The 25,858-nt window shown below is 36.4% G+C and overlaps 1 protein-coding gene across 13 annotated transcripts in view; it reads left to right on the top strand.

Annotated features, from left to right (window-relative positions):
- Positions 1-25,858, top strand: part of PIK3C3 (phosphatidylinositol 3-kinase catalytic subunit type 3) — a 199,313-nt gene that overhangs the window by 155,988 nt on the left and 17,467 nt on the right. For all 13 annotated transcript variants that reach the window (XR_015061976.1, XM_085896488.1, XM_085896482.1 and 10 more), the window contains 2 exons: positions 16,834-16,908; positions 24,367-24,535. Coding sequence is in view for 12 of the 13 variants with exons in the window: in XM_085896488.1 (XP_085752614.1) it covers positions 16,834-16,908; positions 24,367-24,535 (244 nt within the window). In the remaining variant the exon portion in view is untranslated. The remainder of the gene's footprint in view (positions 1-16,833; positions 16,909-24,366; positions 24,536-25,858) is intronic.

The raw sequence follows: 25,858 nt of genomic DNA, 5'->3' as shown, positions 1-25,858 counted from the left end.
CCTTTTTGTATTAAAATCAATATACTTCTTTAATCAATGACTTTGTTTAAATTTCAAAATCCTATGAATTTTCCTCACTCTCCACCCAGCAGATAAATATTGTCTCAAGTTCCTTTGATGCAAAATATAACTTTCTTTATCATTTAATGTAGTAAGTCGTTTTTCTGTAGATTTACCTTTTATATTAAATGACTGTTGGTAATCACTTAACCATTCTTTTCTTGGACTTTCTTTATCAGGGGCATAAGGGAGGTCTTTATGTTTGTTATGAAGTTCTTCTGGATATTTTAAATCAACCTCAAAATAATATCCAACTTCAGCTTCATCCAATTTTTTTTGAGAGGAGACAACAATGTCTTGTAAAACTTTTTCATAATGTTTTTCTTTAACCCATTTAAGTTTTCCATAAGGTAAAGATTGAGACATAGCCCACCCATACAAATTGTTACCATCATTATACATCAGGTCAGAGTTGTCCTCATTCTTATTATAATCAGGAAGATATTTGTTATTTGCTTTAGCATATCTCTTGGAACATACTTGAGATATTCCTCCTCTTTTAGCCTTCTCTATCATTAAAAGCATATCTATATCACTGCTTAATTCCAAATTCTGTTTTGTCATTTTAACATAGCACTCCAAGCCAAACCCTGGGCTGTGTAATAGTGAGTGGGGTCTAATCCATAAGAATTTTTATTATGACAGACTGTTCTAAAAGTTTCGAACACATCAGCCAAAAACAATACATCAGTTTTAAGATACAAATCATGATATTCTCCAAGATTCTTTATATTAAACTTCTCCCAAACCTTTTTAGCTTGTGTATAATCTCTATCGGAAATATGAGTTTTATTCAACTTGTGATAGAAACTTTCCCTTGAAAGAAGTTGTGTTTCTTTAAACTTCTCAAATGAATCCATGTAGTCCTATGGATATATTCCCTTTTGTGAAAAGAGATCAATCAATCTCTTCTTGATTTGAGAAATGTGGTTTAAGATTCGGTAAGTTTTTATTATTTGATGCTAAGTTAGATAATGGACTTGCCATAAATTTGTATGTGTCAAGAAATCTGATATGGGTTATGGGGGATGTATGAATTGTTTTTGTGAAAGCGATGTATTTTTGATATGTGTTAGGAACAGCAGAAATATATCCAGATGTCTTTGAAAGTTCATATATAAATAGATGTGTTTCATAGTGAGCGTTGTTGTGAATAAAAACAGGAATAAAGTTTGGGGGCTTGTAATTAAGATTTCAATGGGAATGAGCTGGACCTCTATATTTACCAGTAAGATGACAATGATCCTGAACTTTGACCTCTCCCTCAATTTTCTCCTCACAAATATGACAGATACTGTTCGTTCTAAATTCCTTTTTTCTCCCTTTGTTAATGACATTGGTTTATTGGTTTTAACCATTATTTCTCTTAGTCTTATACAGTCTTTTTCCAATTGTCTCACAAACTCCTCTGAGGCATCTTCTTCTTTTTAAAGTTCTAACTTGTATTCATCACCAACAGATGATTTGATATAATAACAGAAACCACAAGGAGTATGTTTTTGATATTTATTTGTGCATGATTTATTTGGATTTGGAGAAACAGTATCTATCTTTTCAAGGATACTTTCAAAATCAGCATATATCACTAACGGATGGTTTTTTTTTTGATTTGTTAAAATCTTTGAATGATATGTTTGAACCTGCTTTTGGTAAATTGATTACGCTTGATTTATGATTATGACAATATTTAAAATGTTGATTTAATCGTTCTTTTGTATGAATGGAGTTGAGACATCTCTTACAAGGATACGCTTTCCATTTTCTCTTGTATAGTTGTGATTTTGTTAATCTTGATACATTTTTGATGAAAGCATAATGTGATTTTTCCTTTGAAGTAAAGTAGAGAAGCTCAATGTGTGTTTCATCATTTTTATAGTTGTTTGAAAATTTTAATATCTGAACTTTGTTTGTATCCGGTAATCCATATACATTAACCGATAGATTTTTCATTTTCTCAAATTTAGGAATATCTCTCAATGACATTGGAAACTTTAAATCTTTAATATTTTATGTATTCTCGTATTTCTTATAATGTTCAACCCTTTCAGGTTTCCATTGTGGAGGATGTAAGTGAGCAAGAACTGACCATAGAAAACATTTATCTTTGTTTTGAATATTAGCAACCGCTTTCTGAAGTTTTATCTCTTTTGGTAAATCAATATAAGAAGAAGCTTGAAGAGGATCTGATTTTAAGATGTGTATATCTAAAAAGATTATTTTTGTAATAGCAAATCCACTACCTACTGCAGTGTTATCAACATCTTGTTCTTGTCTCTGGAGTTCATCGTAAACATCACATCTCACAAAATCTTGAAATGATGAGATAAAGTGAGGGTTTGTCCTCATATAGGGAGTAGTTTCATCACCTTCTCTTACCAGAATCAATTTTACTCCCATAGAAAATTTAAAAGTTTTCATTTCACTTAATGTGGTTTTAATTATAGTTTCAATACTTCGTTTAACCATATCAACAGTTTCAATGATTGAAGATAGTCCAGGGTCTTGAAAGCGAAACAATCTTATTTTTATATGTCCTTTAAATGCCCCATCAGTGTTTTCAATAGAAAATTTAGTGGCACCTTCCCTTTCTTCATTCTTCTTGTGTTTGCGTGATTGAAGGTGTTTATTATAATTTTTAAAGAGAATATCATTATCACATCGATCATAATGTTTTTTCTTGGTCAAGTGGAGATATTTATCTGAAAAGATTGAATGTGTGTTTGTTGGTTTGAAGGTGTTTTTTATAACATTTATATTCATGATTACAAACGTCGCAGTATGTTGTATTCACCATATTTATATAACAAAACTGTGCTTAAAATAAAATTTTCTTGATGAAAATTCGGTTTAATTTATAGGTGAATCTGTGCTTAAAACCATTTTATCCTCCAACTTTTTTCATTTAATAAATACAATGTATCAAGACACAAAAGACAAGTTTAAATCAATCTCTTCATTTGTAAAAGATACTGAGAAATATGTCGAGGATGTAAAATTGAATAAAGATAAATATAACAACTATTGGATAAAAACAATTATGGTGACTAATATGAGTTCTTCAATTTCCTTCAGTGGAAGGGCTTTTAGTATATCTGGAAGAACATCAATTAAAGTAGCTCTAACAAAAGTTTCTCCTCTCCTTCTGGTAATATATTCAAAACTAGAAAAAGCAATGAAATAAGAAAAAGTATCAAAAAATAAAAACCTTATGGATGAAGCTTTCAAAAGAAAAGATAAGACCATCTGTAATATGCAAGGAGAAATTTGTATTTTTTTCAACAACCCCAAATCCTGATGAAATAAAGGATGATAATATATCAGGTGAAATGACATTTCATTCAAAAGTAGTTAAGAACCATTTTAAAATTACCTGTAACATAAAAATGTAGTAGTTGAATCTGTTAATGAAAAATTAGTATATTGATCTAGATGGTAATGTTTTTTCCACTAATTATATACGAGTCATTATTCAACTGAAGATTTTGAAGATTATGAGAGTGATGATAGTATCTCTGTTGGAACAGAAGACAGTTATGATACCAAGAGTTTGTGTTCAAACGATAGTAAAGAAAGTAGTTTTATCGATGATTGTGAAAGCACCAATGAAGGTACCGAAGATGATACCGAAGATTAATTTTATTTGAAGTAAAGTTTTACTTTATAAATATGAATAGTTTACTAGATTTTGAGCCTCTTGAATTTCCTGATTCTCCACATGACAAATTTGAGAATTGTCCTGCGTGTGAATGACGGGGATTAAACACAGTCAAAAGCTTATAAATAATGTATGTTCTGTGATTATCTTCGAATTAATGATAATAAAAAAAAATATAAAAAGGAATATAATTCTTTGAGATTTACACTAAAAATGAATTACTTTACAAGATTGATTTGAGAAATGAATGTAAAGTATGAGGGTGATAATACACCTTTTCTTACAAGAGAGGAGACTGAACAAATGACGACCATGTTTCGTGGATTGATGATTTATATTATTAACGATTGTAATTTTCAGGGAAATATCAACACAAGATCTTGTATAAATAAAATAATGGATTATCTTGAAATTAAACCTGAACTTTGGATAAAACATAGAGTTTCTACAAAAGCCAATAAAAATTAAATAACCTGTTTTACAAATACATAAATGAATGATTTTTTTTATCCATTTGGGAAAATAAGATAAAATTTAACAACCATAAAAATATTCCAAATTCATTAAGATGTCTCATAGTTGGTTCAAGCGGATGTGGAAAAACCTGCTTACTTTTAAAGATGCTACTTACTCCCAACTTTTTGATTATGAAAATTTAATAATTTTCACAAAGTTGAGTTTTCAACCTGAGTATCAACTACTCTCACAAGGTTTTAATGCTGGTCTTCAAAAAGAAAATATAATCGGTTTATTTAAACTTCAAAACAAACTGAATGATTGCAACATTGAAGATATAATACAACTATTTTGTGATACACAGAGATATAAAAAGAAATCAAAGCCAATAACTTGTATTCTTAATGATAATATGGATGATATACCCCAAGATTTTGAGAAATCAAAAAAGAACCTCGTTATCTTTGATTTTGAGATATATGGATGATATACTATTCTCCCCAAGATTTTGAGAAATCAAAAAAGAACCTCGTTATCTTTGATTGTGTTAATGAGAGAAACCAAACGGTAATGGATAGCTGCTACACAAGAGGGAGACATTCTTCTTGTAATTGTATTTATCTTGGTCAATCATACTTTCAACTCCCTCGTCGCTCAAAAAGAAACAATGCTAATACATTTATTTTATTCAAGTTAAATTCAATAGATATAAACAATTTTTGGAGAGACAATTGTTCTACATTATGTAGTAAAAAGGAATTTAGGGATTATGTGAAACACATGACTGAAAAATATAAATATATTGTTGTGAAACAAGATAAGATATTAAGGGATATTTTTTCTTTTATAAACAATTACATATATAAATGGCAACTATTATTATAAATCTTGTGGGTAAATCTGCTTCTGGAAAAAACTTTCATACATCAAGGTTCTTGAATAGTACAAATGAAAATATTGTAAATGTTCTAAAAAACCACCATGTGATTCGTATTGTATCTACAACAACCAGAGCAATACGAACAGGAGAAGTAGAAGGTGAAGATTATTACTTTATTTCATATGCGATTGAGGAATGAAGGTCAAATATTTGTGGAGGTTTCTCTTGGTACAACAAAATATTCACATTGAAAGAGTGAGTTGAAGAAACTAAAATCTGGTGGTCTTGGGATATTATAAACTAATCCAGAAGGAATGAGGAAAATTATTAAACATCTGAGTGGTAATGGAGTTAAGATTTTATCATTCGGTTTTGATGTTGATGAAGAAATTCAACGCAAACGTATGAAAAGCAGAAATACAAGTATTAGATAAGAAGAAATTACAACTCGTATTAATGTTAATAAAGAATTTGATGAAATATTTAAAGAAAAGGATTTATTTGAACACATCGACTTAATGATGAAGAGAAATAAAATTTCCCTGTTGACCTTTATAATTCAGTGAATGATATTTTCCAATAAATAATTGGATGCGAAAGAAAGAGCAAGAAGATTTACGGAACATCAATAATTGGTTTCAAAAGTTGTAAAACAACAGGAAGACATAAAGAAGAAACGCAGACAGAAACTAACGGGTGAAGAAGCATTTGAAAGAAAACAAGAGAAAATTTTTAAACCACTTTTAAGAACTTCCCAAGAAAAAATTATAGGTGCTTCCACAGTTCCCACAATAGAATATACTCCGAAAAAACTTCAAATGTTCAAAGATTTCAGTCAAATGACGGAGGAAGAATTAGAGCATATCGGAGAATTAGAATATGATGATGAAGGATTATTTCAACAACTGGAAGAGATTAATCAACTTCCTGATTATATTGTGAAGGCTCTTCAAAACAATGAATATTCAGCAGATTCAAAAACCAAAGCAGGACTCATTCCAACAGAACAACCAGCAATATTTCGTCTTGTTCAAGAAAAGGGATTGATAGTTAATTATGAATTAAGGTTCTTGAGTTATTCTCAACCCCCTGTTATACTAACTCTGAGATTAATGTTTCTTCTAACAAAAGATGGAAAACAAGGTTCAACTGTGAGGGATGAATCTAAGTATTTTGATAAACCATTGGATATGAAAAATAAGGATGATGGAGTATATATTGATCTGCTGGACTCTCTTAATTATAGGGTTCGTCTATCTGGTAAAAGTTGGAAGAATGAGGAGAAACACATTATTCAGGCTTTAAGTAGGCTTGGTTCAGGTGTTAGTTTTCTTCCAAATGACCCATCACAATTAGTTAATAGACTGTTATTGCTGTTGGGTAGGAAGAAGGCTGAAAATAACAATTGTTTTAATGAAGCATCAGCCATTTTAGACCAGTTGATGAACATGAAAATAAACCAGTCACCCGCAGGGTGACCCGTATCTTGCCAAAAGGTGACCACGTGTGACTTCTTTAAGGTCACACTGAGGTGAACAGAGCTGCTATCCACCAGGAGCGACCAGAATCTATCCACCACCAGAATCATTCTACAGAGTAACCATGAAAAATATGCTTTTGCCTCATAACGTCACCAAATGACGTCATAATGTCTCAAGCTTGACATATCTAGAAAGCACTCATCGAGGTGTTCAATTTGAGGTACTACACGATATGGTTCCTAAAACTTGAAAATTTGACCTTGGGGTCAAATATGTTTGACCTCAGGCGCTAACCATGAAGGTCAAGGCCAATCCCCACCAAAAATTAATCAGCTGAGCGCCAGACCATGAACTATATTCCCATGAAGTTTTAAGACGATCCGATCAAAATTACTCAAAAAATAAGGGTTTCGTCGACTCCCCTGATTTGCGACAAAGTGACCTTGACCTTCAAAATTTTGTGCACTGAAAGGGACCTCTATAGGCCTCTGATATGTGAAGTTACAAAAATTTCCAATGATAACTGTGCTCTGCAGAATTTTTTATACGTGATTACAGACAAACAAACAAACAATCAAACAAAAAAAAACAAAAAAAAACATACAAGCTGACTAACATATCTTGCAAAAACTTCGTTTTGGCAAGATAATAATTAATAAATGTCTATACAAAGACATTTTATCCCATATTAAATAAGATGAGAAGCACAATCCTTAGTTTTAATTTCACAACAAGCAACCACACATCTTCATTCCCATACCCACTACAACTTGATTTAGCAAAATAATATTAGGCGTCTTTATTGTCCATGGAAACTTATAATACCTTGTTTAATAACACCGAGAAAAATTACAAGTTTAGTTGTAATCCGGGAAGTGGATACAAAACGATAACGGTTTCACCCGGAGCATATGAGATTTCTGAAATATCTTCCGAAATTGCTCGCCTTTTGAAAGAACAGGGCGATGAACCGAAAAATATTGTCATAGATATTCAAAAGCATATTTCAAAATCTATGATTAAAGTTCTCTTCTTTATTTTATGGGTGTTCTGGGTGTTTTGGGTGTTCTGGAAGGAAAAAACCCACAAAAACAGGCAATAGTTTTACTGTGGCAGTTCCTCTTAAAGGTATATTTGGATTTTGTGATCATGATAAAGTTCTGTATGTTCTTAAAATTAGATTTCAACTGCAAAGGAATGATAATAAAAATAACTACAAGGTTGATTTCACAATTGATAATTCATTTGGAGAGTTATTGGTATTCTCCCCAAAAAATATTGAAACTAATGGGGCGTTTTACAGTGATAATGTCATTCAAATATCCTCAGGCATAAATTCGGTATTAATTCACTGTGATTTGATTGATGGTGCTTATGATGATGGAATAAGAACAAATACAATATTTTCATTCAGTGCATACTCAACCCCAATTGGTTATATATTCAATATGGAACCCAAAAATCTGGTTTATCTGCCTGTCAGGAAAAACATATATAGAGTAAATTTTAGGATAACCGACCAAGATAATCGCATAATTTCTTTTAATGGAGAAATTATATCCATCAGAATTCACCGACGTGAAGTTTTCCAATAAATAAATACGATGGTTATTGTGAGGAAACACGAGTTGGGAAAATATAAAATAATTACAGGGGATCGGATGTTCCTTTCCCCAGACTACAAGGGTGAAGGTATGTATCTTGGTGGAGGATACTATAAACTTAAGAGACAAAGGGGGTGTAGGACATCAAATTAGAAAAAAAGGAGATGGGATAATTTATACTCTAATGGGCATAGGTTCAACTATTCTTAGACATAAAGACCTAATTGGTTCAACTGCTTCTGCTGTGGGAAATGTATCGGGTGCTATAAAGAGTATAAAAGATGCCCAAAAGGAATCTCATAAATTGCAAGCAATAAAAGAAATGAAGAAAGGCAAAACTCAGTTGTCTCCCCAAGAACGACAGAAAATAATTCAAATACTTGCCTCAGGGTTTCAAAAGTTTTAACATCTTTTTTCCTTAATAAATACAAGCATGGAAGCAGTTAATACTATCTATGATTTGGATGATACCATTGTCATCTCAAACTCTACTAAAAAAGAAGACTACTTCAAGGTGAATGCCATAACTTTAACAGACTGGAATACAAATGGAACAAAAAGTTTTGAAATAAATGATCAACAAATTTATTTGAATCAAGCCAAAAGTTTACATTCACTACGGCTGCGAATATTTACATTTACTACGGCTGCGAATAACACAAACGCTATTCTCGTAAACGATTTCTTCTGGAAAATGTTTGATAGTGTTCGTTTGTATGTTGGAACACAAGAAGTTGAAGCAGTTGATTATGCCTCTGCTACATCTGAAATGATGAAATTTACACTATATTCATTCAGTGATAGAATGGGAAAGCGAGCTGTCGAAGGTTTTATTCCTGATATGGCAATGGGAACAAACACAGAGCCTGGATATAGTCAAATAAAAGGAATGTAGAATGATGATACAAAAACAGGCAATAGTTTTACTGTGGCAGTTCCTCTTAAAGGTATATTTGGATTTTGTGAAAATAGATTGCTTTTTTGTGTGGCTGTTGCTTTTGCTGCTCAGAATAAATTTCTAATTGATGAAATTAGTTGGTATATTAGTGAATATACTCGTAATCTTAAAACAGAAGAGATGTTGAATAGAAGACTTAACTCAAAGAAACCACTCAATGTATCATACCTTAAAAGAAGATGCCAACATGTTAAACTGAACCAAACCACTTACACGTGGAATTTGGGTGTTCTGGAAGGAAAGCCATGATATCTGTGGCTCATTTTTTAAAAACAAAATGGTGATACTGCTACTGATAAGAATAATGTGTTGAGTGATGAGGCTAAGGTGAAACAACTTCGCGTTTCTCAAGATGGAACATTTTTTCCTTGAGATAGATTGGAAGTTAATTGGGAAAAATGATTATGCTGAAGCACACAAGTCTTACCAAAAAGTGTATGAAAGCAATGGAAATATAGAACCCATTTTGGATATGACAGCATTTAAAAGTCTGTATACAATCTATGCGATTGACCTGAGTGCTCAAAAGGAAACTATAAGGTCTAATCAAGTGGATACTTCCCTATACATTGAAAGAGGAGAGAGTGAAGAAGTTGATACATATTGTTTGCTTTTGGAAGAAACAGAATTACAGATAAATACAGATAATGGTATTATGATTAGTTTCACATCATCTTTTTGATAAATAAATGAGTAGTAAATTGCCAACTGGGGTATATGTTAATCAAATCAATCTTCATAAACTATCATCTTGTATTCAAAATCGAAAGCCTTGTATGATTCACATTAATACAATTCAGAGAAAAGGAGCAGTAAGAATTGATGTTTTGCTCACAAGAGAACAGGTGAAAATCTTGAACGATACTGGCTCACTTAAAATTAAAATGTCAAAACCAATGTTGAAGAAATATTCAATAAGAGAGACGAGTGGAGGATTTCTCCCATTTCTAATTCCTTTATTTGCTGGTTTCAGTGTGGCTGGAGCATTGTCCTGTAGGATTTCAGCAGCGGTGAAAACTGCCAACGAAAGCAAGTCTCAACTGTGGGCTCAAAATAGTTTGAAAGACATAACAAAGAGTTGGAGTAACAAATTAGTGGAAGTGGTGCAATTGTAGATTTTGCTGAAAAACTTGAAAGTTTACCTGATAAAGCGAGATTGTTAGTTTGAGATATGCTTTCTTCTATCGCACAAGCAGGTGTAAAATTAACGAAAAGGGGTAATGGATTATATCTTTCTAATAAATAAATGAGCATTGATGAGTGGTTTAAAAGATTTGGAAAGAATACATCAAATTTAGAACTTATCAAATATTGTAAGAGATTAAAAATTCATAATGTTATTTGTATGAGAGATGAATTAACAAACATGTCTCAACATACAAAGAATATCATTATGAACTTCGAAGATAATAATGGGAACGGTTCTCATTGGGTTTGTATTTTTAATAGTCAAGGCAAATATTATTTTGATAGTTATGGTCTTCCACCACCTGTTGAAGTAATAAAATTCTTACAAAATGGTGTTTATCAAACATTTCAAGTCCAATAATTAAATTCCAAGTGTTGTGGTCAATTATGTCTAGATGTGTTATTTCAACTCAACAAAAACAATTTTTGTAATGACATTATTTTTAATCTAATATAAATGACATGTTTGTAAAGATGGTTCTATCTTTAGTGTATCCCAAGAACTGGATATTGATTTATCAAATCATTACACAAAGGCACAGGCTGAACGACAGAAATATAGTCTAGCCAAAAATATTAATATGAAAAATGTTTATAAATTAATAAATTATCAAAGCCCGATTGATGAGAATGACTTGGTGAGATTAAGTGATTTATCAAAATATATATCCTTAAATAAAACGGCACATTTTGTTAAACAAGTAGAATTTACAACCACAACACTTGGTTCCACAAACCATACACATTTTCTTATTAAATTCAATTATCTGCTTAGAATTGAATTTTATAAAGAAGGAAGAGTAGTTAATATGACAATATAGAAATGGAGGTATAATGTGTGTGATTTAGGATATAATTGGTCTTTTTCATTCAACCCAGAAGACCTCCATGATTTTTATCAGTCTCGTAAAGAAGAATATTATCCTCTTGGTAAGAATCAGGAGATATCTGGAAGCACAATTAGCAAACAACAAATACACGATTTCTGGAATAGGAAATTATATTATGGTGAAGCAATAGTTTATATGACAAAGAAGGAAGGAAATTGGATAATTATACAAATCGAGGAATACAAACTGATTTAACAACAGTAAGATGGGGTGATATTACGTGTCATCATATTAATCTGTCATATATTTCTGATACATAAATGACAGCAAGAAGGCTTCAAGAAAATTATAATTTTTGCATTCAAGGATACCTACAAGAAAAGGGTGTTGGATTTTACATTCCTTATGAATTGGAACATACACACGGGCATTTTTCAATTAAGAACTGGCCTTATACTGATATTAAAAAAACCCACAAATAGAGATTTGATTAAAATATTGAATAAAAATGAACTTCTTAAGGTGATGAAATATAAAACTCTTTTAGAAATCATCAACAAATCTTATTGGTTTCCTATTATGAGAAAAATAATTGTGGATTCAAGAGTATCGCAGAATCCAGATGAATATACGTATGATATTCTATGGGGGGAAAGTGGTTTAAGGATAGTAAAGGATGAGGAAGGAGTTGAAGAAACTGAGACGAGAAAGGAGGAGAGGGAGAAGAGAGAGAAGGAGAAGAGAGAGAAGGAGGAGAGGGCGAGAATAAATAAATATAAAAATATGGAAACCAGTGAGATTATAAAAAAGATCAAAGGTATTACAGAAAATAAATCAATCTCAACGCACCGAGGAGGAAAACAAAGAATTGGGAAGTCTATTTGAAATATATGCGTCAAGACTATTAACATCTATTTCAGGGAGAAGATTTAAACAAGAAAGTGGAGATAAAGAAGAGAAAGAAAGAAATGATTATATTATTGATGATGTTGGTGTAATTGACTTTGATTAAAGTTTTACATTTTTTTTCTTTAAAAAATGGAGGGGAGAGTGAAGACATTTCTTAGGATTCTTTGTTTTAAAAATTAAGTTTCAAATGTGCATTTTGGAAACTAAAAAGGTTTTCGCACTCTGTAGGAATTTTTCACATAAATAAATAAGTTATTGTCTCAAATGTAAAAAGAAAACCGAGAGTACAAATATCTTGTATGTTAAAAGTAAAAATAATAGGGTTATACAAAAAGGTATACGTTCGTTGTGTGGCTCAAAAAAGAGTAAATTCATCACCAAACACAAACAAGGGGGAGATATACAAACGTTTTTATGAGGAAGTAAATTTACAACAACTGGAATACCAGGGAAATTACATCTACCAGGTTATTCTTTCTGTGGTCCAGGGACAAACTTGAATAAAAGATTAGATGAGGCTGACAATCGTAAACCATGGGGCAAAAACCTATCAATAAGGTTGATGAAGTGTGCATGAAGCATGATATTGATTACGGGAATAACACGACGTTGGAAGAATAACATGAAGCCGATAGAGAAATGTTGTACAATTTGTCTCTGATACAAAATCCAACCTTGAAAGAAAAAGTTGATAGGTTCATCGTGAAGAAGATGATCAGTGCTAAATTGAAATTTGGACTTGGAAATTCAAAAAACTTATAGGCTCTAATGATGTCCTTAAGATTGAAGAGCAATTAGCTGATGAATTATATAAACCAATAATCACAAAGTTTCATAGAAGGAAGGTTTATTCCAAGGAAGTTGATTACATCTGGTCCACTGATTTGATTTAACTCAATTATGATAAGGGGTACAAGTATGCTTTAACCGTTATTGATTTGATGAGTAGATATGCATGGGTTGTTCCTTTGAAAAACAAAACAGGTAATACTCTTATGTTAGCTTTCCAACAGATATTCAATAAAAGCAAGAGAAAACCTAAAAAATTGTGAACTGAGAGGGTACAGAGTTCTACAACAAAACATTTATGAATTTTCTTAAAAATAACAACATTACATTATACAGCCCCTTTAATGAAGGAAAAGTGGTTGTTATTGAGCGTTTTAATCACACTTTAAAAGAGAGACCATTTAAAAAAATTCACTCAACTCGGTTCTCAACAATGGTTATCTTTAATTCAGGACATTGTAGATAAGTGCAATGATACGATTCATACCTCAACGAAAATTAAACCATCAGATACATTTACAAAATTAAAATATGAAAAAGAGATTAATGTCAGAAAGCCTAAGTTCAAAGTTGGTGATATACGTAGTAAGAATATACAGGTGGAAATCTCATTTTGAAAAAGGTTATACCAAGCGACAGACAATTGAACTTTTTTAAATTGTTGATGTCGCGGTACAGTTCCTTGGACTTACAAATTATGTGATTTAAAGGGGGAAGAGATTTTAGGTTCTTTTTATTCACAGGAATTACCAAAGACAAAGATAAATTGAAAAATACCCTTGGACTTACAAATCATGTGATTTAAAGGGGGAAGAGATTTTAGGTTCATTTTATTCACAGGAATGATAAAAAACAAAGATAAATTGAATTTTTTTGATTCCACCCCTTTTTGACTCCGCCCACACAAGCCCCACCCACACAAGCCCCACCCACGCAAACCCCACCCATGCAAACAGGGCCGGATTAAGACCTTTAGAGGCCCTAAGCACTGAAAAGATTATGGTACCCCCATATACGGTATATGTAATCCAAAATAAAAACAATACTAAACCGTAAAATGTAATTTTATTTTTTGAAATGAAACAAAACTTACAGTAAGGTTTATTTACAGTAAACGCTACGGCATCAGTATTACATTGCATAAAAAAATGTGTAAAAAAAAAAAATTCTTGTATATGTATTTTTTTTTCATTTATTGTGGGGCCCCCTTTTTGTGGGCCCTGGTTCAGCTGCAACATTTGCACCATGGTCCATTGTAAATCCAGCACTGGAAAAAAAACCTGTGGGGCCCCTCTTCCCTTGAGGCCCGAAGCACGTGCTTAGTTTGCTTGATAGTTAATCCAGGGCTGCACGCGAACCCCACCCACAAAAGCCACATCCACACAAGCCATACCCACATAAGCTACATCCACACAAGCCCCACCCATGCAAACCCCACCCACGCAAACCCCACCCACGCAAACCCCACCCACGCAAACCCCACCCACGCAAACCCCACCCACGCAAACCCCACCCACGCAAACCCCACCCACGCAAACCCCACCCACGCAAACCCCACCCACGCAAACCCCACCCACGCAAACCCCACCCACGCAAACCCCACCCACGCAAACCCCACCCACATAATCCACATCCATCATATCCACATAATTAGTGATTAGTTTATTAGTTCCCCCACACACATGTTTATTTAATTTTAAAAAATTGCTCCACCCACATAAGCCACATCCACACAAACCCCATACACACAAGCTCCACCCACACAAGCCCCACCCACTCACACAAGCTCCACCCACACAAGTTCCACCCACACAAGCTCCACCCACACAAGCCCCACCCACCCACACAAGCTCCACCCACACAAGCCCCACCCCTCTGTGCACCCCCAACTTTGACCCACCACCCCCCTCATCCCACCCCCACCCTTCCCCACACACACGGGGAGAGGGATGAGGGGGTGGTGGGTCGTTGGGGGAGCGCACCTTCCCCCCCCCCAACCCCAACCCGAGCCCTCCACCAACCCCCCTCCCCTTTACATCTCCTTTATTCTTTTTTTGTAATTCAAAATCAGATAATTATAAAGAAAGCATATATAATTAAACAAAAGTTAAAACATTGAACAAAATCTTCTTTCACAGCAGTCTGATGGTTTGTGATTTTGAAATGCGGTCAACATATTCTGTTCAAAACAAAGAGGGAAGAACAATTAGGGTATATAAAGATGATTATATCATGATATTAATAATATAATAAATAAAACATTTACCTCCAGAAGATTAAGTTGTGTGTTTGGTTCATCCAGACATGTGTTTAAACCGAAATAATAATAATAATAATGAGTCACACACACACACACACACACACACACACACACACACACACACACACACACACACACACACACACACACACACACACACACACACACACACGCACACGCATGCACAAACACAAATACACACATGCACACACACACACGCACACGCATGCACAAACACAAATACACACATGCACACACACACACGCACACGCATGCACAAACACAAATACACACATGCACACACACACACGCACACGCATGCACAAACACAAATACACACATGCACACACACATACACACACATATATATATATATATATATATATATATATATATATATATATATATATATATATATATATATATATATATATATATATATATATATACACACACACACGCACGCCACGCACGCCACGCACGCCACGCACGCCACGCACGCCACGCACGCACGCACGCACACACATATATATATATATATATATATATACACACACACACAGAGGCAGAGATAAAGACAGATTGAGAGAGACAAAGACATAAAGACACAGAGAGAGACAGAGGGATAATTTCTCACCTTTGACTCGACTCATTCAAGGTCAGAGGATGTGAGAAGGCTTCTTTCCAGCCAACAATAATGTCATTCAATTCTCTTCTGAACAATTCAATGTCTTTTAGGAAGTCATTCATTTTTGCCATTCCTCGTGGTATTCAAAGGCCTCAGTTTTCAGATCAGTTATCAACGATGTTCTTATTGGGGATAACCTGTTAGAAAAAACATACAATAATTATTGGTTGTATCGTGATTTAATTCTGTATAAAACAACAAATAATGACTTGGTTTAAGGATCTCACCTCTCCTCTTGTGAAAAAAATTGATCCGCAAGGTCGGAGTACTTCTCTGCACAATCCATTCTCTGAATAAGACATACGAAGTTCGCGTTTGGTATTAAATTGGCAGAGTTGATGACTCGTCTCATGAAATTACACAACAATGGGGTTTTCAGGGTGTGTGTCATAAAGGAAATGACCAGGCTTTTTGGCTTGGTTTGGGTGTGAGGGCTGAAATAGAGATTTTATATTTTCTTCATTTAAAACTTGCTTTTGAATATCTTCTTTTGTTTGCTTTTAGCTAAACTTTGTTCCGTTAGTGTTCTAATGATTTAAGATATAACCATGAGAGACATGGACACAGAATACTTCCTCATTTTCACAGCATGACTGTGCTCTTAAAGGCACTTCCCAATTTTACAGAACCGAAGGAGGGATAGTGAACTTCCCTTTCTTTCGTGCTTGAAGAGATAAAGTGAATATACTCGATGGAAATGAATGTTAAAAGAAAATTAAATGAGTCTCAATTTTACATTTGCTTGTATGGGAGGGGGAGGAAATGAGTCTCAATTTTACATTTGCTTGTATGGGAGAGAGGGGATAGGTGGGGAGAAAATGAGTCTCCTATTTTGAGCTTTTGTGGCTTGGGTCAGAAAGTTTTTCACTTTCCCCCCATTCATTTGAATGGGTGTCCCAGAAACCCCATTTATCATCTACTTAAATGTGTAGTTTCTGCAATTTTATCAATCCTTCCTGTCTCTTAGATATTGACAGAATGTATGTGTTAGACATGAGACAATGTGGCAATATATCCACTTCTGTATAATAATCTGTATGCTGTATAATAATCATGTAACAATTATTTTGACCAGCTGGTTACTGTGTCATCACATACATCCTGGGAGTCGGAGACAGACACCTGGACAATCTTCTTTTGACGAAAACAGGTGATAATCGGTGATTATTATTTTTATTTTTTATTTTTCTTGCTTTGCTTTGCTGTTAAATGAATTGATTGTCAACCATTACTTGTTGCCGATAACAATCACAAATATCTTTTTCTACCATTTGGCATGTTATCCTGTCCTGAACATACTGTCATTGTATTATTTACTTGAAGGCCTTTGTATGTTTTTGAATTTGTTTTTCATTTTCCAAAATACAATTGTGATTCAATGCATAGGGCATTGATTCTTTTTTTTTGTCTACAAAGTCAAGGCTCATAGAAGAGCTACAACACAGAACGGAATGGGATACAACAAAAAAAATAACAGCAGAAAGAGAAGTGGAAACGCAAACAGCAGGTCTGAGGGACAAAATAGACCCGAACTGACAAACAAGGGATGCGGGTAAGGATGAGGGGTAGGGGAAGATGCAGGGGTGGACAAGATGGATGGATACAGAAGCAAACTCTCAGGAAGGGAAAAACTGGAAATGTGGAAAGAGGTGGGCTTGGCGAGTGTTAACGGGGGTAGAAAAGAAGATGGTTTTGGATGGGGGATGATCTGAGATGGTGATGAACAGCTGTCTTGAAGACCTGGAGGGAAAATTGCACAACACTGGCATTTTGTAGCTTTAACAGATCAGATATCTTTTTTGATTAACGTCTTTTCTTTTTCTTACATGCTTCTACATTCTTACATGTACAGAATTTTTTTATTGCTCGAAAAATGGCTTGAGGAATACGGGGATTTATTAGTTGGTTCAGAATTAATGTTAGAATAAGTCATCCCATAATTTCCCCGTTTAGCATTGTCTGGATCAAGTGTGCAGATAGATCCTTGTCTTCCCACCTGCTCTTTATTTTTTTTATTTCTTCCCCATTTGTGTGCTTTCCTATCCCTTTACCTTCACTCCCTTTTATTTAATTATTAGCCGCATGTTTAGGGCCATTGTTGTCTAAAAATGCGGGGCTTTAGACCGTGATGTTGTGGGAGAGACCACTTTGCTGGTGGCCCGGCCAAAGAGTAAACAGCGATTACATCACTGCCTTGAGCCTTTTTTGTGAACATAGTTGAGGCTCATTGAAGAGCTCGCATATTGAATGGATCAGGACATAGCAGACAAGCACACGATGCAGAACATGCATGCATGTAGAAGGAAACTCCAAGGAGCAAAACTGGAGAATTAGGAGTGATTCAGGTGGGGTTAACAAGGGTAAGAAAGATCCTGGTTTTAGATTGGGGTCGTTCTGAGATGGCGGTGAACAGCTGTCTTGATGACCTGGAGGCAAGGATGAGATTGAAGAGTGTTCATTCATTTCGGTTTATTGAGAACCTCAAACACTGGACAAGACAGTCCGAAGACTGATGTTTGTCAAGTTTACAATAATGAAACAAACTTACAAATATATACATATATAGAAAGAATAATAATCATATAATATTGAATTAATATGTATATTATGCATTAAAATAAATATATGGAATGAAAATGCAAATTAGCCAGAAAGCAGAAATAGACGCATTTTAAATTACAACAAAAGGTGTCCAAGCTCGGAGTCCCCACGGCTCAAAGCTCACTCAGCCAGGGCACACGGAGCGCTGGCATCAGCAACGAGATCACTTGTGCCATGTCCGCAAATGGCGTGCAGGACCTGCAAACACCCAGGGTGTACAGAACAAGCACTTGCTGCGGTCCATGTGCCCAGGCCCCATGGACGAGTCGCTTGAACGAACCTGCAGATGCAGAGCAGCAGGAACTGCCGGCCCGGAACTCGGGACCATGCACCTTCGCACATCAACGCGAGACCGAGTGCGTCTTGCTCCAGCATCCGGAGCACTTTGTTCGGCCCGACGGTGAACTCACTCCGAGTGCGCTGCGTGAACTACACCTGCTCAGCCGCTCTTCTCCTTGGGCCTCGGTTGTCATACCGGCGTCAACAGATCAGTCATAGCTTCGGCAATTAAACCCGGAAAGACTCGGGCCATGTAGCTTGGAACGGCTCATCAAGCGAGATGCGTGCTCAAGCACAACCACTCTGCATCGCATGTCCTCCTCAGGAGGCCATGACAAAGCATCTTCCATGTGGTGACGATGGAACAAACACGGAAGTGGAAGTGCTGCAGCAACGCTGTCATGGCGCTAATCGGCTGCTGATGTGCTGCACAAACCTTGTGATGAAGGATGTGTTAACTGACTGTCTGGACACAGTATGTGGAAGTTGATGCCACAGGTGGGGGAAAAAGAGCAACAAATGAGTATCCGTGAGTAGTGATGCTGAATTTAGGTAGTTTTACCAGAAGAGGGTTGATTATGGACTGTGTGAGACCTGCAAAACCTGGGAAGGACAAAGCATGGAAGGAAAGAGCAGAGGGTGCAGGACCAGAAAGGAGGTGGAAGAAGGCAGACCACCGACCTGTCTGCGATGGCAAGGTGATAAGCCCATTGACTCAGCGTCATTGCGGGAGATTCCAATGATTTTGAAGGCCTTGGTTTCCACAACGTCAATCTGAGCAAGACGTGAGGCAGGGGAACCAGCCCATAGAGAGGAGGGGCAGTACTCCTTCAAGCTACAGATGAAGGCCTTGTGGGTGAATAGGAGTTCAGATGTACCAAAGAAAGACTTTTTTAAACGACTGAGGATGCTCAGTCGGTGGCTGGCTTTGGAGAAAAACTTTGAAATGTGTTGTGCTCAAGAAAGGTTGTGGCTGATAGTGAGACACAGGAATGTGAATGACTGAAATTCCTCAAGAGGACTGTTAAGAAAGTAGAAGGATTTGCCAGACAGCTCTTTCGGAGAGAGTGAGTGAGAGTATGAGATTTGTCAGGATTGAAAGACATATTCTCAGCTAGTGATTGTATGTATGTATGTATGTATGTATGTATATATGTACATACATACATATATACCGGGCGTAGTGGCGTGCGCCTGTAATCTGGTTACTCGGAGGCTTGGGTTGGAGGATCGCTTGATGACGGGTGCTCTGTGCTGGGCCGCGCTATAAGAGGGTGTAGGGCAGCCCGGAATCATGGCGAAACCCAATCCTTATCCCTGTGTCGTAAGAGGCGACCAGGGTTGCGTCAGGAAGGGCATCCGGCGTAAAACCTGTGCCAAATCAGTCTGCGGATCATAACGGATGATCCGCTGTGGCGACCCCTAACGGGAGCAGCCGAAAGAAGAACAACAACATATATGTATATATATATATATATATATATATATATATATATATATATATATATATATATATATATATATATATATATATATACACATACATACATACTAGTAAAGGTGCCCATCTTGGACGGGCGTCACTGGCAACATATAGTAAAAGACAGATAGCATGAATGTATTTTAAACAATATATTATCATTTTTATCCATTGATTATCATTCAGGTTTTCCCCTTCGACTGTCCCGCAGTAGCTCCACTTCGATGACATTACCACGTAGTTTAGTGATGACACACGTGTACCATTCGTGAGTTCCGGAGGATCCATAGAGTGCATTAAAATTACAGGGCACCCTACTTTAAAGTGATCCAAAAGGCCGGATCAGTTTCGTCTACATATTCATATCTTGTAGATTTTAGCTGGCCGGATCAGTTTCGTCGACATATTCATATGTTGTAGAATTTAGCTGATTCTGAAACTGTTAACAGCATGTCGATCGGATGGTTCTGTGATTTTCTACGGTAGTAAACAGAAGTGCAACTTAAGCCTGTACGCCACTATGCGGAGACCCGAGATTTTTGTGTGCACGTGCTCAATCCCGCACCCACCCGGAAAAGACCCAAGTCCACTGTCAGTACTCACCTCCACACTAAAACGATGATCATGATTTTGGGTTTAACCGTAACTGAACAGGCGATACTTTGTTGGCAGTTGGTCCGGCTGGGCAGCGGGTATCGGTCGATGAAAATTTCAAAACGGCAACCATGTATAAAAAAGCAAAGAAATACTTTGTACTTCGTCAGAAAGTCATGGTTTTGTGAAGAAACTACGGCACATGGAAAGTGCAAATTCTTCAGGTATGAACTCAACTGCTTTCTCCCCAAATGGAGCGTGATTCTATGAGCCAAACTCATCTTAGTGGTCCTCTAAAAAATGGGAAACATTTTTATTTCTTTTTTTGTGCAATAATTCCTCCCATTTTGCAAATGGAGTTTTTTAACTGTTTAACTACCATAATCATCAAAACGAATTTTGAGGGGTCTCTTAAGGAAGACAATAATATCATTACTATATATGTCAAAGCTTGTTTCATTTCATGCATTAACAAAAATCTGATGGTGGAACAAAAAAAGGGGCGTGCCGAAATATTAATATATATATATATATATATATATATATATATATATATATATATATATATATATATATATATATATATATATATATATATATATATATATATATATATAGTCCATTGGGACCATACTCTGTACAGAGCGTTGGTGCTGCTGAAGCAGTCTCCTTGGCTATTGGGCACAATCCTGGACAGGTCGCCACTCTGACGCAGGATACTTGAATGACTCGGTCATCCCAGCAAGCTGGTACTCATTTTGCCGACCTCGGAAGGATGGCAGGCTGAGTCAACCCCCTGGTGAATTAATTCAGCGGGCAACGAGGCTTGAACTCAGGACCCTCGGATCCCAAGCCGCCACCCTAACCACTGAGCCAACACCAGGATATATATATATATATATATATACATATATATATATATATATATATATATATATATATATATATACATACATATATATATATATATATATATATATATATATATATATATATATATATATATATATATATATATATATATATATATATATATATATATATATATATATATATATATATATATATATATATATATATATATATATATATATATATATATATATATATATAAAATATTTTTTCCCAGGGTCTGAAGAAAGGAAAAAGGCTGCAGCCTTCCTGTTTGAAGGATGAGGGATATCACAGCAGAGGGTGGAGTCATCAGCAAATAGATAAAGAGGATTTTCCAGAGTCAGGGAAATCACTTATGAAGATCAGAATAGGACTGGGGTCCAGAAGACTGCCATGGGGCACTCCATCCTTGACAGAGATGAGATGAAAGGATTCCATCAGAAAGTCAGGAAGCCATATGTGGAGTTGACCTTGGATGCCATTGGCAGAGAGCTTGGAGAGGAAGGAGGTATGCCAGACTATCATAGGCATGAGATATGTATAAAGAGACAGCCCTGGTCTCATATCTGATATTGAGGGCCTCCGTCCATTGTTTGGTGAGTAGAAACAGCATGATCAAGGTGGAGTGACCTGATCTGAAACCAAATTGCTGACCTGACCTGAGATGAGGTTGTTGGAGAAAAGGAATGTTTTAATATCAACTGCAATGATGGATTCCATGACCTTGCTTCATGATTGGAAGTAAGCTGATGGTTGAGTTGAGGGCGGTGGTTGAGAGGATCAGTTTTTTCCCCCTTTTTGTGGTGCAACAATGTAGGCAAATTTCCAAGGAGGTGGAAGATGACCCAGCATAAATGATAGAGTGAAAGGGCAGAGCGAGGATCTGCAAGACCAGCAGAGCAGGTTTTTAGGACATGTGAGCTGATGCTGTCCGGTCTCGTAGCAAAGTGAGAGTCGAGGTTTGAAATATCCTTCTCCACCTTCTCAGGTGTAAAAGACGGAGTGCAAGAGCAGTTGTGTACAACAGGGAATAATGGGTGCTCAGAGAGAGGGGTTGGGGACACAAGATTTGGAAACAAACACAGAATTGAGGCATTCAGCCTTCTTACGAGCGGTCGTCTCTGGTTCCATTTGAAGAGGGGGAAAGGATGGAAAGGGAGCATACTCCAGAGACGGACTTAACTAGAAGGGCACTCAGTAGAAAGCATGCCTCCGCCACGCAATGCCTGATACACGAGAATATATCGGGCACAATACCTTTTTGAAATATCATTCTACATATGGTTTTGGCCCCATCTCTCAATGGTGAAGAATCACTTGAAAATTTAAATAAATCTCGTATTCAGATCTTCACCAAAACTGAATCGATTCGTTCTTGCCACACACCTAACGTGTCCACCAAGTTTCGTCTGAATCTTTCCACAACTTTTTAGAGATATCCTGCACACAGACAAACAAACAATTAAACAGACAGAAAGGGGTGAAAACAACCATTTCCACCTTCCGTGGCAGAGGTAACAAGATGCCACCCGGTTTTAGAGGAGGGAGACAAGTTTTAAAGTTCAATCTTGAAGTTGGACAGATGTTGTTTTCTGGCTCTCCTGAGAGTGGACACACTTATTGTGGACTTTTGGGAAAGTACTGAAATTGCCTTCGGTCAGATTTGCCTTCCAGGAATAGAAGGCAAGTTGTTTCAGACCAACTGCCTCACCATAGGATTTAGTGTACCATGGGTGAGAAGAGGGGTAGGATAGTTGAAGACTAGATGGGATGAATCTTTGTATGCGAGAGAGCAGGTTTCTGTGGAAGAATTCCCATGCTGAGTTGGCATCAGAGGTGGTAGATGTGGTCGACCAGTCATGAAGAGAGATGGCTGCTTTTGCAGTCCCTGCCAATCTGCTTGAGGGAAATGCCAGTTTTGCTGGTATTGAGGTAGCTCTCTGAGAATAGCCAGATTGATGCTGACTCTCCAAGCATAAGATCAGATGAACCAATTGGGGCAGAGGAAGAGCAGGAGATGTTTGTGGGAAAGTTAGTCATCACCAAGTACAGAAGGGAGGATTTTCCATTTGGATAAGTCTGCATTGGAAAGTTCACAGATTGAGTCGGCCCCACGGAGCCAGAGAAGGCCTTTGTTGAAGTGCCATGGCTGAAGCCTTTAAAAGACGCCACAAGCAGTCTCAGCATTTTGTAAGGAATTTGACTTTGGAATTGGGTCGAGAGGGAGTGTTGGACTGCATGAGTTTAGGGTCTGGAGTCGACGTGGAGCCAAAGTTGTAGTACGTCAGCGAGCCAGCAGCCCCAGCACGCGTTTGAGTCTGTTTGGGATCCCAAGCACGAGTGCTTCGAGCTGCTAGTGGGAGTGCAGTCGGGAGTGTGGCGTTGCACTGCACACCATCATCCTCCACACACCAGACCACTCACCGACATTTCCAAATCTTCTGATGCTCCCAAAAAGGAAAGGACAAAACCCCTCTGCCTCTATCTTTTTCTCTCCCCTTTTGTCTTGTGTCTCAGTGTGACTGAATTGAAAGGCTTATTTTAAGGCTAGGCGAGGCATTGAGGTGTATTTGTTTAGATATGTGGTCCATTGGGGTCGTCTGCCCCCCCCCCCCTTCAGAAAGAAAGGTCTTCGTTGCAGTATTATTTCTTGTAATTTCAAGTGACAAGGTACAGTGGACATTATACCTTTTAATTTTGACACCACTTGTACCATACAAGTTGGCTTTTTCCCCACTAAAATGTTTACACCTTTGACAGGAAAACTTTTTCACATCGATTTTGGCTACATTCTGGGCCGTGACCCCAAGCCTTTGCCTCCTCCAATGAAGCTGAGCCGTGAGATGGTCGAGGCCATGGGGGGCACCCAAAGCGAACAGTACCAGGAGTTTCGTAAACAATGCTACACCGCCTTCCTGCACCTTCGCAGGTACAACCTCATTCATTCCCACTTTCCCATATCTTTACTCTGTTGGTTCTCTCACATCCACATTTAATAAGCAGAGCATATTAGGGTTTGGTTGGTTTGGAAACTTTTTTTTAATTTTATTATTCTTGTTTTTGGAATAAACATTGGTCATTCAGAGAAAAAATTCAAGAAATGTCTCGTTCTTGAGTACAGGTATTGGCATTTAGTAATCCTACCTACCTAGGTAAACATTTGTATGTTGTCATCAATAAAAAGAAACCACTCTGGATGTCCAGAACTGATTATAAATGAACTCACCCTCGAAGCTCCTCATTGTTATCATCAAGGTTCCTTTCCCCCTTCCTCTGTCTCCACGAAGCTCCATATTTTCAAATTCACCTCTTCAAACACAAGTTTGTTCAGCGTTCCGTCTCTTTCGCAATGTTTTGGTCCAGTTCACCGCAGTTCCTCTGGCTTTCTCAAATATAAAAATTTTTTTAGGAACAATTATCACCAACATGTCACTTTCCATAACAATATCACCTTGCTCCTCTGTCCTCAATTCCTGCCATTTCCCCCATGCACTTGAAACTTACAACTGGAAACACTGCACGATCTGAAAGTCAAACTTTTTGAGCACTTGTTTATTTATTTTTTATTGAACATTTGTTCCAACATATGCAAGCTATCTTTTAATGATGACTTGTTCTCTGATTATTTGGTACACCATGCCATAACACCATGTTTGCTTTGTTCGATGAAGCACACTTTCATCAAACATTGTTTGGTCAAAAACTGGAAAGGTTTTTTTTTTTTTTAGATTTTCTTTTGCATTGAAATGTCCACTCTGTTTAGCAAAAAGACTAGTCACGAGTAGTAGTACATCTACTTTATCTTTGTCAATTTTGTGTTTGTATTGATTATGGATTATGAATACCTAGGTGGAAATTGTTTGGAATTGGAGAAATGTCCAGTATTTTGACATGACATGGCACTTCATTTGTAATGTGATAAAACATTATAGCAATATACTCGATGATACAGAACTTTTTGGACCTCAGTCATTGGAGTGTTTGTGGGAGAAACTGTTGAGGCTATCCCGAAGACTCAAAGGTTCAGTAAGTCATCACCGCATTGGCGATGACTTCCTGGGTTTGAGTCACGAGTTGTCAGGATTTTTTTCTGCACTCGTCACATGCGGGAATTTATTCCCTTTTATTAAATACAGTAATAAGTTGACATGATACTTCATTACCCTGCACACATGAAGTTCACTTTGTCTGTCTGTCTACAAATGTCTATCTCTGTCTGACACAAATGTCAGTTTATGATCGAGGAACGACT

This window comes from Eptatretus burgeri, chromosome 9, assembly GCF_056783735.1.
Source record: "Eptatretus burgeri isolate ZD-2024b chromosome 9, Ebu_testis_v1, whole genome shotgun sequence".
Lineage (NCBI taxonomy): Eukaryota > Metazoa > Chordata > Myxini > Myxiniformes > Myxinidae > Eptatretus > Eptatretus burgeri.
The sequence above is the reverse complement of the archived record's forward strand: the minus strand, read 5'-3'. Positions and strand labels throughout refer to the sequence as shown.